Source organism: Paroedura picta, chromosome 6 (genome assembly GCF_049243985.1).
Source record: "Paroedura picta isolate Pp20150507F chromosome 6, Ppicta_v3.0, whole genome shotgun sequence".
NCBI lineage: Eukaryota > Metazoa > Chordata > Lepidosauria > Squamata > Gekkonidae > Paroedura > Paroedura picta.
In genome coordinates, this window is record NC_135374.1 from 4,278,246 (window position 1) to 4,295,716 (window position 17,471).

General features: G+C 50.8%; 1 protein-coding gene and 2 non-coding genes across 3 annotated transcripts; all 3 read left to right on the plus strand.

Annotated features, from left to right (window-relative positions):
* Positions 1-536: 536 nt before the first annotated feature.
* Positions 537-11,153, plus strand: RPS3 (ribosomal protein S3). The gene is made up of 7 exons (XM_077341226.1): positions 537-694; positions 2,283-2,413; positions 3,669-3,762; positions 5,828-5,922; positions 6,854-7,041; positions 9,975-10,173; positions 11,083-11,153. Exons 1-6 carry the CDS (start codon positions 665-667, stop codon positions 10,166-10,168), a joined length of 732 nt encoding a protein of 243 aa, XP_077197341.1. The 5' UTR covers positions 537-664; the 3' UTR covers positions 10,169-10,173; positions 11,083-11,153.
* LOC143840860 (small nucleolar RNA SNORD15) lies at positions 3,811-3,958 on the plus strand. Its single transcript, XR_013232451.1, has one exon. It is a non-coding gene; the product is annotated as a small nucleolar RNA SNORD15 (small nucleolar RNA).
* On the plus strand, positions 6,579-6,727 carry LOC143840859 (small nucleolar RNA SNORD15). Its single transcript, XR_013232450.1, has one exon. It is a non-coding gene; the product is annotated as a small nucleolar RNA SNORD15 (small nucleolar RNA).
* Positions 11,154-17,471: the final 6,318 nt, after the last annotated feature.

Consider the following 17,471-nt stretch of genomic DNA (forward strand, 5'->3'; position numbering starts at 1 on the left):
CAATTATAATAATTGGATATCGTAAACCGCTCTTATGCCCAGAGAAAGGCGGCATAAAAATTTAATAAATATGTACATAAATATTACCCTGAGCCAGCTCTGCTGGGAGGGTGATATATAAATTAAATAATACTCAAAATGATCCATAATTTTGTGAGTCTTCATCCTGCTCGTTTTCTTCCAGGGAGATCATTGGAAAATGCATAGTTTTTCTTCACTCGATTTTTTTCTTTACAACAGACCTGCGAGGTAGGCTAGACTGAAATCAGAGAGAGAGAAAATGACTGAACCACGGTAACCCACCAAGCTTCATGAGGATTACCGAATATCATAATCTAATATTTTTCACTACTCAAATGGTTTTTCCCCCAATCTGAAATTGTCTCTATTTCCCCTCAGAACTCATCCTATACCGGCGCCTAAAGTTTTAAAAACTACTTTACCCAGTTTGCACCTGTGCCCCAACGTGATCAATACCGACCAATAAGAAGTGGCGAAACGTCACACGTGAACAACCGGCAGCCTCAGATGCCCAATAGACTTCCCGGCATGCATCGCGGCTACTATCACTCACGTGATCTCCGCAGGCCAATAGACGGCGGCGGATTGCTCCTATAATCCACGGCGGAAGCGGAAGCGGCCTCCTTTTCGCCCGTGTCTCAAGATGGCGGTGCAGATCTCCAAGAAGCGAAAGGTGAGGCCTGGGCCGGGAACGCGCTCCATAACGCGGGCGCCGGTGATCGCGGAGCCGGGAATACCGGTGGGAAGAGAAGCGGCGGGCTGAGTTGGGCGTCCCGAGGGCGGCGGGGGAGCCGTGGGGGCGGCGGCAGCGGCGGATGGCGGCCGATTGGAGCTGCCCCCCATCCCAGGCGAAGGCCTGACAGGAGCAACATGGCGGCAGGGCAGAGGATGGAGGGCCGGTTTGTGGCGCGGGGCACGCTGGGACATCGGAGGCTCTGGGCTTGCAGGAAAGCGCTCTGAACTCGGTGCGGGGGGACCCCGCCGTTTGCAAGCCAAGCCCTTTCTATGGTCCTTCTGCCTTAGCTTCTCCCCCCCCCCCGCTTCTCTAATGGTTTTGCCCCAGTTCATGGCCTGCTGGGCTGCAGCACTTCAGAAGGGGGGGGCGCGCCTCTGTGCATAAAGCAGAGAGAACTGGGTAGAACCTTTGCTTTTCTTCCTGCCGTGCTAGATTTCTTCTTGCAGGGAGTTTAATTTTTTAATACTCTGTACATATGCTTGGGGATCTGGCGCTGTGATATGCAAATGCTGGCAGGGGCTCATCGGAATTGTAGTCCATGAACATCTGGAGGGACCACGCATTGACTACCCCTGGTCTAGTAGACCTTCCTGGGGTGATACTCCTGCGAAGACATTAGCCTTGAGGTCCCAGGTTCAGTCCCTGCCTTCGCCACCTAAAAAGGCCAGGCATTAAGTGATGGGAAAAGCCTTTGCCTGAGACTCTGGAAGAGAAGCTGCCTGTCTTGAGTAGACGATCCTGACCTCAACAGGTAGCCAGATTCAGTGTGAGGTTAACGTGTTACTTTTTGCAGAGAGAGCTTTCAGAATAAGTCTCAGTGGCTTGGTGAGTGTGGTTGCTCCTGTGTAGGCAAATCTCAGGGACGCATCCTAAGCTGCTGTAGCACAGGGAACACTGTGGGGTTTGTTTTATGCAAATGGAATACAGTTGCTTAAACCAGTTTGGGAACAGCTTGAAAGCCCAGCTGGTATCCACCTGTACCACCCCCCCCCATAAAAGTATTCCTTATCAATAGTTGATTCCCAGTTCACTTTAGCAGAGTAACATTTTCTCTCAGTAGATGCTTCAACTGCAGAACGGTGCGTTTGTGTTTGCCATAAATAAACATTCACTTAAAAATCCATCTCTGCAATTCGGCAGCCTGGCCCAGACTTTGGGTTGATCCTGCATTGAGCAGGGGGTTGGACTAGATGGCCTGTATGGCCCCTTCCAATTCTACGATTCTATGTCTTAAATTATTTTATTTCCAGTCTAAACACTTCCTAAGGCAGAATTGAAAATTTTCAAGAAAAGGACATCTCCCTGCATGGACCAGTGTGGTCAACACGGACCAGTGGGGAGTTGTGAAGGAACTGGGCACCTTTGCTTGTAATAAATAAAGGCTTGCAGGTACTGAATTGGCAGGGGATGCTACAGCGGGGTTTTCACACTAGAACTAGCAGGCATCAGTTTACTTCTTGCTGGCTTTCTTTCTGGGGTCCTTTGAATGGTTTCTCATAACCTGGCTTGTTTTTTCTCTCCTTAGTTTGTGGCAGATGGCATCTTCAAAGCAGAACTGAACGAGTTTCTGACTCGGGAGTTGGCAGAGGATGGCTACTCCGGAGTGGAGGTCAGGGTCACCCCAACCAGGACAGAGATCATCATCCTTGCGACCAGGTAATCTACCTGCCCCCTTGATTTATATGCCACCGGGTTTTACTTTGCCACTGTGGGCTTGTTTATTTATTTACAATCGAAGAGCTCCCACAATCTGCGTGTGCTGCTTGGATTTTTGTTGACTGTTTTTCACTTTTAAAAAAGTAGCTGGCTTTCAGTTTTTTTAGCACTGGGATTTCGGGGACCTCTGCTCTTCTGCATAGACTGAACCCAGAAGGTTGCATGTAACACCATCTAACGCCAGCTTCCTCAACCAGGTTTTTGTGAAACCCTCGGGTTGCTTGACAGCTGTGGAAGAAGTTGCCAAATGAGTGCGATTTGTTAAATGTTTATCAGGTGATAGGGCCATACATAGTCACATGAAACCATCCACCCCTCCACAAATGGCTGATGATGGGAAGGGGAGGGGCCCTGGGTGGCCATTTACACAGCTATGTTTCCCAAACGTATTCTGCACAGTGGTGCTGCTTTTGTGGTTTCTCAAAGCCTGAAGAATATTTCAGGGGCTTCTCTGATTTTTGTGGCATAGCAGCACCTGCCTGCCTTGAACATTGGCTAGTGCAGAAACAGCAATCTGCTGCTTTCATTTAACGCAGTTAAAGGGTGGCCTGTAGAGGATGGAGCCGAGTTGTTCTCTCTTACCCCCGGAGGGATGGACCAGAACCAATGGGATGAATTGAACGCAAAAGTAATGCTGTCTAAACCTTCGAAAGAAGTTCGTGGGAGTGTCCTGCATAGTGCAGGGGGTTGGACTAGATGGCCCATGAGATCCCTTCCCACTGTGATTCTAAATTCCATCTAAACATCCGGAAGAAGTTCCTGACAGTTAGAGTGGTTTCTCAGAGGAACAGGCTTCCCTGGGAGGTGGTGGGTTCTCCGTCTAGAGATTTTTAAGCAGAGGGTGGAGAGCCATCTGACGGAGAGGCTGATTCTGTGAAGGCAAAGGGGTGGCAAGTTACAGTAGATGAGCAATTGGGATGTGAGTGTCCTGCATGGTGCAGGAGGTTGGGCTAGATCACCCAAGAGGTCCCTTCCAATTCTAGGATTCTGTAAGCTGGTTTATCTCCCATTTGTTTTAAGATTGCTTATGAGGAAGGAGAGGGATTGCTTTTTACTAGTTAGATCCCCACTGCCCCTGTATCTTGGATTTTAAAGAAGCTGGTGGTCTCCTAAAACCTAAGATCCGTGATTGCTTGCCCAAAGTAGATGACACAATTGTGCATGAAGTGTGACAGTCCACATTGCTTTCTTTCAGGACTCAGAATGTCCTGGGTGAGAAAGGGCGCCGCATCCGTGAGCTGACGGCCGTCGTCCAGAAGCGTTTTGGGTTTCCCGAAGGAAGCGTGGAGGTAAGGGGGCCGGGTTGGGTTTTGTTCGCGTTTCCCGTTCCAACTTCCCTTCAGTGATGATCCGATGACGAGTCAGAAATAGGCACCCTCTGCTCAGAGTCGCCTCCCCAGGACCACGTTCTGTGGGGCTGGGCTTGGGCGCTCTGACAGGGGTGTCTTTTGCATTGAATGAGCTTGAGGCATTTGTCTGAGAAGGGAGAGCTGCCGGTTGGTTCTGACCCAGATCTGGATTAAGAGTGGCCTGTGTTATTTTTTGTGGAAGCTTCTTCCATTTTTGTAATTGTGATTTTACTGTTTTATTATATATGTTTTATCCTTATCCACCCATTGTTCCTCTTAGCATTTGTGAAACAGCCCTGGGGTGGGGGTGGAGAGTGTCCTGGCTGTCCACTTTGGAATAGGGCCAATCAGGGTGCAGCCAACAAAGCTGTCCGCACCCTAATTGGCCGTGCATCTACAGCTCTCACCCTCCCTCCCTGGACACTAGCCACTTTGCTTTCACTCCTGAGAGAGAGACACACACACACAGAGAGCCCTGCCAAATTGCAAACCAGCCCTGATTACCTTCTATGGCTCCTGCTGCGAGGGAGAGACAGAAACAGAGAGAGCCATCCACTCGAGCCCCCATTCCCTGCTACTACGAGCAGCACTGATTACCTGCTATGGCTCGTGCTGCGAGGGAGAGAGAGATCACCCATTGCTTTCCTGGGGTGCAATGGGCCTTCTTGCTAGTTTATATATATGTTGTAAACTACCATGAGCCAGAACTTCTGAGAGCAGCAGTATATACATCAAATTAACAAGATAAAAATACATTGATGCTCTCAGTAAGCAGAAACTCTGCTTGATTTTCAGAACTGTGGGAGGAATGAAACTTCAGCTGTGCCATAACCCTGAGCACTTGAAAGCTAGGCGGCTTTCTATAGAATCGTAGCATTGGAATAGGCCTGATGGGCCATCTTGACCAATGCAGAACTGGCCTAAAGCATCAATGACTAGCGGTCCTCCAGCCACCGCTGGCATCTTTCCACCTGTAATGTAAACCCACAAAATACAAATCCTCTGCTCTGCCTCCACTGAATTGGCTTAGATGGGCAATATTTGAGCATCCCCAGTCTCTTCTAGGTACTGAGGTGGAGAACTGTACGAGGGAAACCTGTGCAAGAAGCAGCTGGGCTGTGTTGTGGCCTCTGGCACATGGCCCTCAGTTCTGCCGGTTCTCACTGTGGTCTGTTAAGTTTTCAGTCACTTTGCCCCCGCCCTGTGCCACTAGGCCTGCCTGGAAGGATGCTTGTCCAAGTCCAGGCCATAACAAGTAGAGTCACCTAGTCGTGTTGGCCACCAAGACCCTTCCTCCCTGGGAGCGTCTGGATGGTTCAAGCCGACAGGTGCAGTTGCTGTTTTGGAATGGCTGGTTCACAAAGCACCTTCCCAAGGCACAGAGCCTTAGTAGGCCCGGCCTGCGGAGTGGAGGACGGCCCCTCGAGCTGCTTTGTGAAAGCTTCCGGGACTCCCCTGCAGGCATGTAAGTACTGGCCGGAGGGAGTGAGAAAAGCCGGCATGGTTAACTTCTTCTGTTATTTAAGCTCTGCTCAGCCTTTCTGCTCAAGCGACAGCAGCCAGTCTTCACTTGAATAGAGCAGTCGTTAGGGGATGGGTCCCCAAGAGCACCACGCCCCACTCCTCCTTTCCTGGCCACCACTAAGTGTTTGTGGGGGTTCTGATTGGCCTTTGGGGGTTCTGATTGGCCGTTGGAGGTATGATGGGCTGGTCACCTCTCTTGAAGCATTTCTTTGGCAGCTGCTGCCCCACAGCCTTAAGGGCCTTCACGGGGTGGCTGGAGGTAAGTGATGGCAGCCATTTTGTGGCTGCCCCCTCCCTACTTGGCCAGAATTCCACAGGCTCAAGAATAGGTGGGGGGGCAGTGCTGGGCTAATGGCGACGCTTCCTCTGACACAAGCTGCTTTTTCTCAGCCAACCTGTCTTGGGTAGAAGGAATCCCACTTGGCCCTCTGCCAGCCCCCGTGGCTGCTTTGTCTGACGGAGACGCTCCTTTCTCTTCCAGCTGTATGCCGAGAAGGTGGCCACGAGAGGCCTGTGCGCCATCGCCCAAGCAGAGTCCCTGCGCTACAAGCTCCTGGGGGGGCTGGCGGTGCGTAGGTAAGTCTCAGGCTTTGCTACTCCTTCGCTTCTGCGTGGCTCTTCTCTCGTAGCTGGCCTGAGGGCCCAGGGCAGAGGGGGCACCAGGTGTCTGGCAGGACTGGTGCTTGCGGGTTGCCGTCTCCCCACGCTTGCAGGGGGCAGGAAGGAGGGGAAAGGGGCTTACAAGTGCCTCCCTCTCCCCAAAACAGGCATGTGGGGCTGAGAGAGCTCTGAGAGAACTGTGAACTGGTCCAAGGTCCTCCAGCTGGCTGCACGTGGAGAAGTGGGGAATCAAACCTGGTTGTCCAGTTTAGAGTCTGCCACTCTTGACCACTTCACCATGCTGGCTGGACATCTGACTGTCAGTTGGAAAGCCAAGACGCTGGGTCTAGTGACCCAAGCAGTGCTCCCAGAAACCTGTAGACAGTTCTCTGCAGAACAGAAATCCAGCTGCTACCATGGCTTTCCAAGCAGGCTGTGACCTCTGAAAATGTGCACTACTTAACGGTTCAGCCACAGCTGATGCCTGCCCCTGGATAGTATCCCACAAATATTTGTCGGAAAGGTTCTTTGCCTTGGCCTTGGGGAGATCTCCCACTCTGTTGCCCTCCTAAACCTGAGTGCATCTGCCTGGCAGCTTTTGCTGTGGGCTGTGGACAACGCAAACGGCTCCCCTTCTGTGATGATCTGATGACGAGTCAGAAATGGACACCGTCCTGCTCGGAGTAACCGGCTCAGGGCCACGTTTTGTGGGGCTGTGCTCGGGCGCTCCGGGCAGAGTGTCCTCTTCCTTGGATGATTTCGAGGCATTTGTCTGAGAAGGGAGAGCTGAGCATCAGGTTTGCGAGCCCTTTTCCGTTTCTTTTGCTGATGCAGAGAAATGGAGGGGGGTTGTGAAGATGGGAACTCTCCCCTGACGCGGCCTGGCGTTTTTCTCCTCCCCTCTTAGGGCGTGTTACGGCGTCCTCCGCTTTATCATGGAGAGCGGAGCCAAGGGCTGCGAGGTGGTGGTCTCGGGGAAGCTCCGGGGGCAGCGTGCCAAATCCATGAAATTCGTGGACGGCCTGATGATCCACAGCGGAGACCCCGTCAACTACTACGTCGACACGGCTGTGCGCCACGTCCTCCTCAGACAGGGTGAGTACCTGAGGCGGACACGCCTGGTGGCTTTGTGGCCTGCCACTGGGGAGATGGCTGCCACTGCCCAGTTTGGGTTTCTTCAGTCACCCCGCAAGAGACCTGGCTCGACTCCCACCCCCTGCCTTTAAGTGACAGGTATGCGCCAGAAGAACACTATGCCTGCTTGAAGAACATGATAGATTCAGATGGGTTGCTGTGTTGGTCTGAAGCAGCAGAACAATGTTTGAGTCCTTTGATTGGTAACTTTAAGAGGAAGAGCTGTTTTTATACCCCGCTTCTCACTATTCAAAAGAGTATCACAGTGGCTCACAAACACATTGCCCTTCCTTTCCCTCAAACAGACACCCTGTGAGGTTGATGAGGCTGAAGGAGCTCTTAAGAGAACTTCTCAGCGAGAACAGCTGAGAGAACAGTGACTAGCCCAAGGTCACCCAGCTGGCTGCATGTGGAGGAGCGGGGAGTCCAACCTGGTTCTTCCAGATTGGAGTCTGCTGCTCTTAACCATTTTACCACACTGGCTCAAAAGACAAAGACAGATGAAGTTTTATCATGAGTATAAGCTTTCATAGTCACAAAATACTACAGCGCATAAAGCCTGATCTATCACTGGAAGGCAAAATCACAAAACTACGGCTTGCTTACTGTGGCTGTTTTCATGCAATCCAACTTAATCCTAGCAGTTGTGCTAGGATTGGTCAGTGGGAAAAGGAAACCAGGCCCACCAGAGATGTCAAAATGGACACTGGCCAGAGAATTACACAACTTAACGAAGCAGTGCAAAATCAGAAATCGTGACAGCAGTTGTGCCATGGAATCGCCAAGAGTTGGACTCACCTGAACAGCTAAAAGCATCATAAGCTTTCATGTGCAGGTATAGTCTTAAAAGGTGCCAAGGGACTCAAGTACTCATGTGCATTGCCACAATAAGGTTTTTAATGTATATTTATTTGCTTAATTTATTGTTAAAATGTACGAGTGCCACCTTTCCACCCAGCCAGGTTGGCAAACATTAAAATACTAGGGGCTAAGCTTGTTGCATTCAGGAATACAACAGGCGCTAGATAAGAGGGTGGGGAGAGGAAGAACTCTGCGGACGGCCTCCCCCCAGGACCTGGAAAGGCTGCAGGCAGCTGTTGGGGACCTCACCGGCAGGAGCAGGGATCTGCAGCCTCCGAGCCTCGGAGGGAAGTGGGAGGAGGAGGGAAAGTCAGGGGTGGGGGACAGAAGGTGATCGGCTGGCCGCTGGACAGACAGGCAAGCCAGTTGAAGGAGGAGGCACCCTGAGTGGGTGTTGGCACTTAAGCCATGAGACACGCTTCTCCTCCAGAAATATATTATGTGGAACAGACTGGAGCTGTTAAAAATGGAATTAATGAATAGAATAAATCCAGTTTAAAACACCTAGGGCTCCCCTCTGCTGGCTTCCTGCGAACAATGTGGAACCGAATTACTCAAGTGGACTTTCTGCGCAGGCAGTTGACTTGCTGTGTACTAAGCGCTTCACAAGGTTACTCGGATAAATTAGGAGGGACCATGTTGTAGAACCTGGTGTGTGTCTTGCTGAAACTAGAATCCTACCATGTAGTTTCTGAATCATTTGACGTGTCCTGTGTACACCTCAGCTCTGCTTTGATTCTGTGTTCTAGACCAGGGGTAGTCAAACTGCAGCCCTCCAGATGTCCATGGACTACAATTTCCACGAGCCAGCAAACGCTGGCAGGGGCTCGTGGGAATTGTAGTCCATGGACATCTGGAGGGCCGCAGTTTGACTACCCCTGGTCTAGACTTCTGGTGGCATGTCCAGCCGTAATTACTATTTCCTGTTCTTTGAATGTCCCATTCATAGATTGTGTATTGTCTGCATAGAATCCCCCTGGAGTCCCAAGTGAGAAAAAGGGGATAAACCCATAAATAAAATAAGCAACTCCTAGAGGGGCCAGTAATTGTTTTAATATTTTGCGTCCTGATAGAATACAGGAAAGGAAAAAAAAACATGTTAGGCAATACATAGAATATTACTCCCCAGCACCTTCCTCTGTTACAAATATCCATGTCTCTTAAATTATCAGCCACTGTGTTATGACAGGTAGGAAATAATCTTCCATTTATCAATCAAGAAAAGATTCCCGGAATCACTGAATTCTTCCGGCAGCTATTTACCAAGTTAGTCAGTTTAGCCGTCGTAACGAACTCCTGGATCTTGTCCTACCACGTGTTCACTCCAGGTATTTCTTCTTGTTTCCATCTAGCTCCTATTACTAGCCTAGCCGCAGCGGTTGAGTGTGGGGAGGGGGGGGAATCTCCAGGGTATTTTGGCAAATTGGGAGGGGGAGCACTAAACAACATAAATTTGGGATATAACGAAGGAAATGTAACATTGAAGCAGTAACGTTATTGGGGGTACGCCAGATGAAGCAGAAGTTTTCATCCGCTGGCCAAAGATACCAGTAGGGGGCAGCAGAGGAATGCCTCTGGGCAGGGGTAGTCGACGTGTGGTCCTCCAGATGTTCATGGACTACAATTCCCTTGAGCCCCTGCCAGCGTTTGCTGGCAGGGGCTCATGGGAATTGTAGTCCATGAACATCTGGAGGACCACACGTTGACTACCCTTGCCTTAGAGCTCTCACAGAGTGTCTGCGGTGGGGAGAGGAAGGGAAGGCAAGGGGAAGCAGCTTGGAGAAGGTGGGGAGTCTCAAAGTTTCTATCTCAAATTTCTTCCCATAAGAGAGCCAAAATGGCTTACAACCTCCAGCCTTCATCCAGTTTATCCTCCCTGCGAGGCAGGTTAGGCTTTGAGTGTGAGACTGGCCCCATGGTCTCCTCTAACAGGATTCCACGGCAGAATGGGGATTCGCACCTGGATCTCCCCACTCGTGGGTGGGCATTGCTGGCTTCCACAGGCGGCTCAGCTCCGTGACTTGTCTCCGCAGGCGTGCTGGGTATCAAAGTGAAGATCATGCTGCCCTGGGACCCGAGCGGGAAGATCGGACCCAAGAAGCCCTTGCCCGATCACGTCAGCATCGTGGAGCCCAAGGAAGAGATCCTGCCCACCACCCCCATCTCAGAGCAGAAGGGCACCAAGCCGGAGCAGCCCCCCATGCCTCAGCCGGTGCCCACTGCATAGAGAGGGTGAGCAGCTTCGCTTGGGTCTCCCAACAGGATCATCTTGCCCCGATCTGGAGGGCCCAAGCAGGGTTCGGGATGGGGGAGGGCAGGTGACAGTGGGTGAGCGAGAGGGTTGGGAGTGTCCTGCCTAGTGCAGGGGGTTGGACTAGATGACCCACAAGGTCCCTTCCAACTCTAGGATTCTAAGCCGAATCTCATCAGATTTCTGAAGCTAAGCAAAAAGCTCACTGAGATGTTCTGAGATCTCAAAACTATCTCCTGGGTTGCCAGGCCCCCACGCCTTGGTTTCTGAAAAGCAAATGCATAGGGCAGGGAGAATGGGGGACGTAGGGGGCAAAAGGGTCCCCTCCCCCTCTCCTCCCATGCCCCCTGATGTGGGAGTGGCAAACCCATTAGTGCCTGGGGTCTGAACATGCTGTGCATATTTTCCCAAGCTGAAGCCGGGGCAAATAAAAGTTAGGTTGGCCAGGGATTGGGAGCAGGAGGAAGGCCAAGGCTGTGTAGAGGGGGTGGCTCTCCAGGTTTCTTTGGACTACAATTGCCATGAGTCCCTGCCAGCATGGTGATTGTAGTCCATGGTCACCTGGAGAGCCACAGTTTAGCCACCCTTGCTGTATAGGCTCCTGGGAGGGAAATAGAGTCGAGTCCACACAAGTCCTAGGGGCCCTCCTCAGGTGATCTGAATAAAATCCTCGCCATTGGCAGCTGCGCAGGGCTGCTACAGGGGGTTGATGCTAGCCTCTAGTGTGTGCATGGCCCAACCCTGTTGAGCTCGCTGGCATATTCCGAGTCGTGGGCTGCAGAGCCACAAATCTGTTTAGTGAATTGTAAAGGGAGCTCTTTGGGTTTTATCACCCTTCGGCGTTGATAAGAAGTCTAAAAGTGACCCATTTCTCATGTGCTTTCTTTCAGGTTATCCAACATCTGGCACAAGCAGCTTGAAGTCTTGTAAAAAAAAATCTCTTAATAAAATCAGAAAAATACCTCTGTTACTACTTTGTCTTTTTTCTACCTCTTCCGGAGATCAGAGGTTGTAGAGTCAAAACATGTCAACGTCTGGCTTAAATCCCCCTTTGGGTGTCTCATGCTGATTAGCATCACTTGGAACATGCACAGACTCTCCAGTCTACCTCCATGGTGTTTCCTTCATCTTCCAGGAGTGGTTTTCTCTACTTTGGCGACTGCCCTCCAGGATCACTCACCTCCTTCCCTGACCCTATTTCGTGCCACTTATTTACCCTTGAGAAACCCCTGAAACATTCTTCAGGCTTCAAGGAATCCCAGAAGTGGCACGGTGGTAGAGAATATGGTTGAAAAGCATGACCCATCCAGGGCCCTCATTCGCCATGGGTTTTCTTAATTTTATTATTATTTTTTTGACACTGTCAATATGATCATATCACTCAAAGTGTAGTATGTGTGGACAGATGCTGGGCATTTTATTTATTTCTCACATGGGGAGAAATGCATTGGATGCCTATCTGGAAGAATTCCAGGAGGTAGACTAGAACTAGGAAGTGCTTTATCCTCTCTGGGTGGAGTTCATTAGCAAGTACATTAGGAAGTGTCTCCTGTGTCCGGGTGAAGTTCATTAGGAAGTCCATTAGTCAGTCTTGCTCATTTGATGAATTTGTGAGGTGTTCTTAAAATTCCATGTTTTTTAATTGTCATATTGTGATATTCCATTGCGCGGTCCTAGTTTCAGCAAGCTGAAAGCACCTGAGACCACAATGGGCAAAATTTCCCAAAGTAACCTTGCAGATGGTATAGTACATTGCAACTCTCTTACCTGTGTAGAAATGCTCTCTTTAGTAATTCAGTTTTGCATGGTTTGTCAATATGCATACTAAGCAGTGAAAGTATATCTGGAGCTGATACTCTACAGTCAAAGTGGTGACCCCAGTAATGCTTGCCTAATGGGGGGGTACAGAGTTCTGAATGGCAGATGGCAGCAGTGAACCTAAGGCTATGTAGGCAAACAAGTTTAGATACATTCAGATGGGTTGCCTTGTTGGTCTGAAGCAGCAAAACAAAATTTGAATCTAGCAGACGGTTTAGTTCTGGATATGAGCTGTTGTGCGCATGGACACTTCTTCAGCAGCTCCCCGTAGAGAGAGGGTCCCGCACCTGACCTTGTTGCTCTCAAGCAGTAGAGCACAGTTTGAGTCCAGGAAAACCTTGAAGACCAACAAACTTTCATTCTGGGTGTGAGCTCTCGTGTGCACATGCAGTTTGTCCGGTCCTGTGAAACGGAATATCCTCAGTCTTTACATGCAGGTAGCTGTGCCTGGTGACTTCTGTTCTGCTAGTGCAGTGGTTAAGAGCCCCTAGTTCTACTCTGGCAAGCTGGGTGTGTTTCCCCGTTCCTCCCCCAATTGCTGCCAGCTGGGGGGACACCAGGTGCTTCTGCAAGAATATAATTTTGGGGGCTGTTTTGTAGGTTCCTCTGTAAGCCTAACTCTACAGGTGGTGGTTGAACTCTGATAGCATCGGGGGTCATTCTGGTGAGCAAAACTCCATTAACTTTGATTCAGGTGGGGAAGCTGGGCTGGTCTGAAGCAGCAGGACAAGGTTAGAATCCAGGGGGTTTTATACCCTGCTTTTCTCTACCCGGAGGAGTCTCAAAGCAGCTTGCAATTGCCTTCCCTTTCCTCCCCCCACAACAGACACCTTGTGAGGTAGGTGAGGCTTGGAGAGAACTGCTCAGTCAGAACAGCTCTAACAGGACTGTGACTGGCCCAAGGTCACCCAACTAGATGCGTGTGGAGGGGGAGGGGGGAATCAAACCCAGCTTGCCAGATGAGAAACCACTGCTCTTTACTACTACACCAAGCTGGGAACAGCTTCTGTACCTGAAGCAGCACACAAAAGTTTACACCTGGAGTAAAACTTCATTGGTCTGGAAGGTGTTGCTGGGCTCCACCCTTCTGTGTTAAACTTTGTGATGCTAACTGTTCGCTCCTGTTTGGATGCATACAGTTCCAAATTGATGTGGACCCAGGGGGAAGGGCGGAGGTGTCTCCCTCTTGGGCATGCTCAGCCAGGCTTCTGTGCATGACTGTCAACATGCGCCTGAGACCAGGAAGAAGAATCTCCATACGCAATTCTGAATCCTGCCGAGACTAAGCTGATTTGATCCGGTTCTGGGCAGCCCCCGCTCTGGCCGGCTTGAACTTTTGCAGTAGATATTTTGGGACCGCCTTTATGTACAGCCTGAATTCTCAAGTTCTGAATTCTGAAGCTGTCCAATGGCTTAGGAAGATGGGGGGACCCCTGGTTGAGCGTGCCACAAAGATGGTGAGGGGTTGGGAGCTCTTCTGGCAGGTCTACAGTTGAGGCCAGCATGGCGAGGAAGATCTGATGGGTCACCCAGCGTTAAGAGCATAAGCATCAGTCATGTGATCCGTGCTCCCTCCTCCCACTCCTGTACTAGACTTCTCGGGGGGGGGGGGGGGTTAGTGGGTTGGAGACTGCCATGGTTCTTTAAAGTTTTTAGCAACCTGTTATTGTATATGGATGGATGTCTGGAATTGTTTTAATGGGGCTTTTAACATGGACAATTGTAACCCCACGAGGCAGTTATGGGAGTGGTGGACAATAAATTGAAAGAATAAATAAATGAAGGTTGGGGGAGCTTGGTCTGTTAAGCCTCGAGAGGAGACGACTGAGAGGGGATCTGATAGCCATCTTCAAGTATTTAAAAGGCTGCCATGTGGAGGATGGAGCAGAATTGTTCTCTCTTGCCCCAGAGGGATGGACCAGAACCAATGGGATGAAATTAATGCAAAAGAAATTCTAAACATCCGGAAGAAGTTTCTGACAGTCAGAGTGGTTCCTCAGTGGAACAGGCTTCCTCGGGAGGTGGTGGGTTCTCCATCTTTGGAGATTTTTAAGCAGAGGCTGGAGAGCCATCTGACGGAGAGGCTGATTCTGGGAAGGCTCAAGGGGGAGGCAGGTGACAGTGGATGAGCGAGAGGGTTGTGAGTGTCCTGTACAGTGCAGGGGGTTGGACTAGATGATTCTGGAGGTCCCTTCCAAATCTATGATTCTATAAAATGTTCAAGATGAGTCACTGTTATCATCCTGTGACAGTAGAAATTCCAAATACCAACCACGGCCAGCAGTGCTTGGCTTCTGGATGCAGGCTATCGTGTTTTTTGTAGGGAAGATGTGTTGAGCCACCAAAGTGATTTTAAACATCTGCACAGGCAGTGGCCGATCAAAAGGCCTGTTGGGCAAAAGCCCACCTGGCCATCTACCTCGAGGGCTACCATATGCTGGGTGTCCTGAGATGCTGATGCCCGAAATCCCCTCACATCTGGGAACTGGCTTCCTCATTCTCAAACGCAAGGTCACCCATGTTCACAAGCAATCTAAATGGAAGTTCTGGCCAGGACCCTGGCTCCCCCCTCCCTCCCCATGGCTCCATATTCACCACTTTGGGCTGAGTCCTGCGAATCAGTAGTTTTCTCCAAAAAACCTTTTATTGCAAAAAAAAAAAATTTCCATACAAAGTCAGATCTGTAAGACACAAGGGCTCCAAGAAGAAGAAAAAAAATACAGAAGGCATCTGACAATTCTGCCCTACTCATTCACTTCCCCCAATACTCTGCTCTCTCTTCCTGCCCCCACCCCACAGATCACGGCAAAGAGGGCTAGCAGCTCTTCCGGTCCCTGCACTTGGCAGCACGTTCTCGATTGTGACCCCCAGTGGCTATCTAGGACGTAATTCTGTGTTTGTTTCTCAGGAGTTATATTCTCACGAGACTCTCCCAGTTGGCAGATGCTGGACTGGGTTCACCTTTTGGGCGGGGAGGAGGGATTATGAACCGATCAGTGAATTCCTGGGAGGGCAGGAAACATGAGCAAAACAGGTTTTAATGTGCATATTTTTTTTGGGGGGGGGGGGCTGTGCTTGAAGTGAACACGTCACATTGGATAGCCAAAGGATGGCAAGAAAAGTTGAGAAGAGCTGGCTTAAAGCAGGGGTAGTCAACCTGTGGTCCTCCAGATGTCCATGGACTACAATTCCCATGAGCCACTGCCAGCAAATGCAAGCTTAAAGAAATGCTTTAAAAGGTTCTTCCCTAATGATGGATGAAAAAGGCCCTGCAGTTACCTGTTCTCTCTTCCCAACAGGTGGTAATTTAAGTGTCAGGTACAGGCGGCTCTAACTGCAAGAGTTGTCCTGCTTGGATGCACCAGGCCACGCCTAAAATTAAAATCTCTGATCTCCAGCTCAGCTCTTTTTATATTTACCCCCCGCAGGAAATCTCCTACAGGCACCAAGGAGAATCTGCCTCTCCGAATCGAACCAGAGGCCGTTTTTTAAGTAAACGCCATTACCGTATTTTCGAAGTGCTTCATCTACATGGCCTCACTGCAGTCCACACAACCACTCTGCAAGGTAGGCTGGAACAATTTTCCTCACATGGATTGGTTTTTATGCCCCATTTTTCACTTCCCAAATGAGCCCTGAAGTGGCCTCCAATCTCCTTCCCTTCCTCTCCCCACAACAGACACCCTGTAAGGTAGGTGGGGCTGACAGAGCTCTGCTCTGAGAACAGCACTAACCAGACTGTGACTAGCCCAAGGTCACCCAGCTGGCTGCACACGGAGGAGAAATGGGGAATCAAACCCAGCTCTCTAGAGCAGGGGTAGTCAACCTGTGGTCCTCCAGATGTCCATGGACTACAATTCCTATGAGCCCCTGCCAGCGTTTGCTGGCAGGGGCTCATGGGAATTGTAGTCCATGGACATCTGGAGGACCACAGGTTGACTACCCCTGCTCTAGATTACAAACTGCCACAAACTGGCTCACTTAGAAGGAAGAGCCGACCGTGATCTCTTAAGCTACGACAGCTGGCAAGAGCTGGGGGAATTTGTGCATACAAAACTGGAATCATCGTGCATCGCTGTGTCCACCACTCCATCAGCATGTCCTGGGTGGTGTTACAAAAGATGGCCTTGCTTCATTTAGTCTTTAGCACTTCTAGGGTAACCAGGAGATCAGCCAGTTGTCTGGCAGCCAGGCAAGGGCCAAATGGTTCCCACAGACCCCTGGTTGGGATCCTTGCGGTGGAGTTTTCAAGGTGAGAGCGGTTCAGAGGGGGCTTGACGTTGCTGGCCTCTGCATGGTGCAGCCCAGGACCTCCCTGGTGGTCTCCCACCCAGGTGTGGACCAGGGCTGCTTAGCTTCTGAGATCTGGATATTTTCCAGATTACCTGCCTTTTTGAACACAGCCCATAAAAGACAGGCAAGGGACTCCCTTGTCTGGGCATTGAATCGGGGCCTCTGCAGGTGGGCAGGTAATTGTGAGTATCCTGCATTGTGCAGAAGGGTTAATTAGATGGCCCTGGAGGTCTCTTCAAGCTCTACGATTCTATGACTCTTTGACCGTTCTTTGAAGCCACCCTGGTCTATTGGGAAGACCAGCTGGCAGAATTTAAAAGGTTCCCTTTTTCCTGAGGAAATTGCCCCCTCCTAAATACCCTGTTTCCCCCTCCCCTGCCTGTTAACGACATCGTTTGGGTGTGACCGAAGAGGTGGGGAGCTCCCCCTCACTGGCTGTCTTCAAGCAGCGGCTGGACAGATCCTTCTCCTGGATGCTTGAGCCTGATCCTGCACTGAGCAGGGGGTGGGACTGGATGGCCTCTATGGCCCCTTCCCACTCTAGGATTCTAGGAGTCTAGTTCAGCAGGGGAAGGGGCTGCCTAAGGAGGTGGGGAGCTCCCCCTCACTGGCCGTCTTCAAGCAGCGGCTGGACAGATCCTTCTCCTGGATGCTGGAGGCTGATCCTGCACTGAGCAGGGGTGGGACTAGATGGCCTTTATGGCCCCTTCCACTCTAGGATTCTAGGAGTCTAGTTCAGCAGTGGGATGGGCTGCCTGAGGAGGTGGGGAGCTCCCCCTCACTGGCCGTCTTCAAGCAGCGGCTGGACAGATCCTTCTCCTGGGTGCTGGAGCCGGATCCTGCATTGAGCAGAGGGTGGGACTAGATGGCCTCTATGGACCTTCCCACTCTAGGATTCTACGACTTTCAGCTTCAGAGATCCACGACAGCCCGAGAGTCAGGCAAGGCTTCGGGGAAAGGATTCAAAAAGTCCGACCAGAGCTCCGAATTCTTTGCAGCCGTTCCCAGGAAAACCTCGCCCATCCATCGTCCCCCTCCCCTCTACTTCCAGTGAGGTGAGGACAAGAGCCAGAGACCGGGCCCCGTGGTCCTACGTAGCACCAGTTAGTTTGCACAGAGTAGATAATGCCCCCCTCCCTGCCCAATCCCGCCCGCCCACCCACCCCCT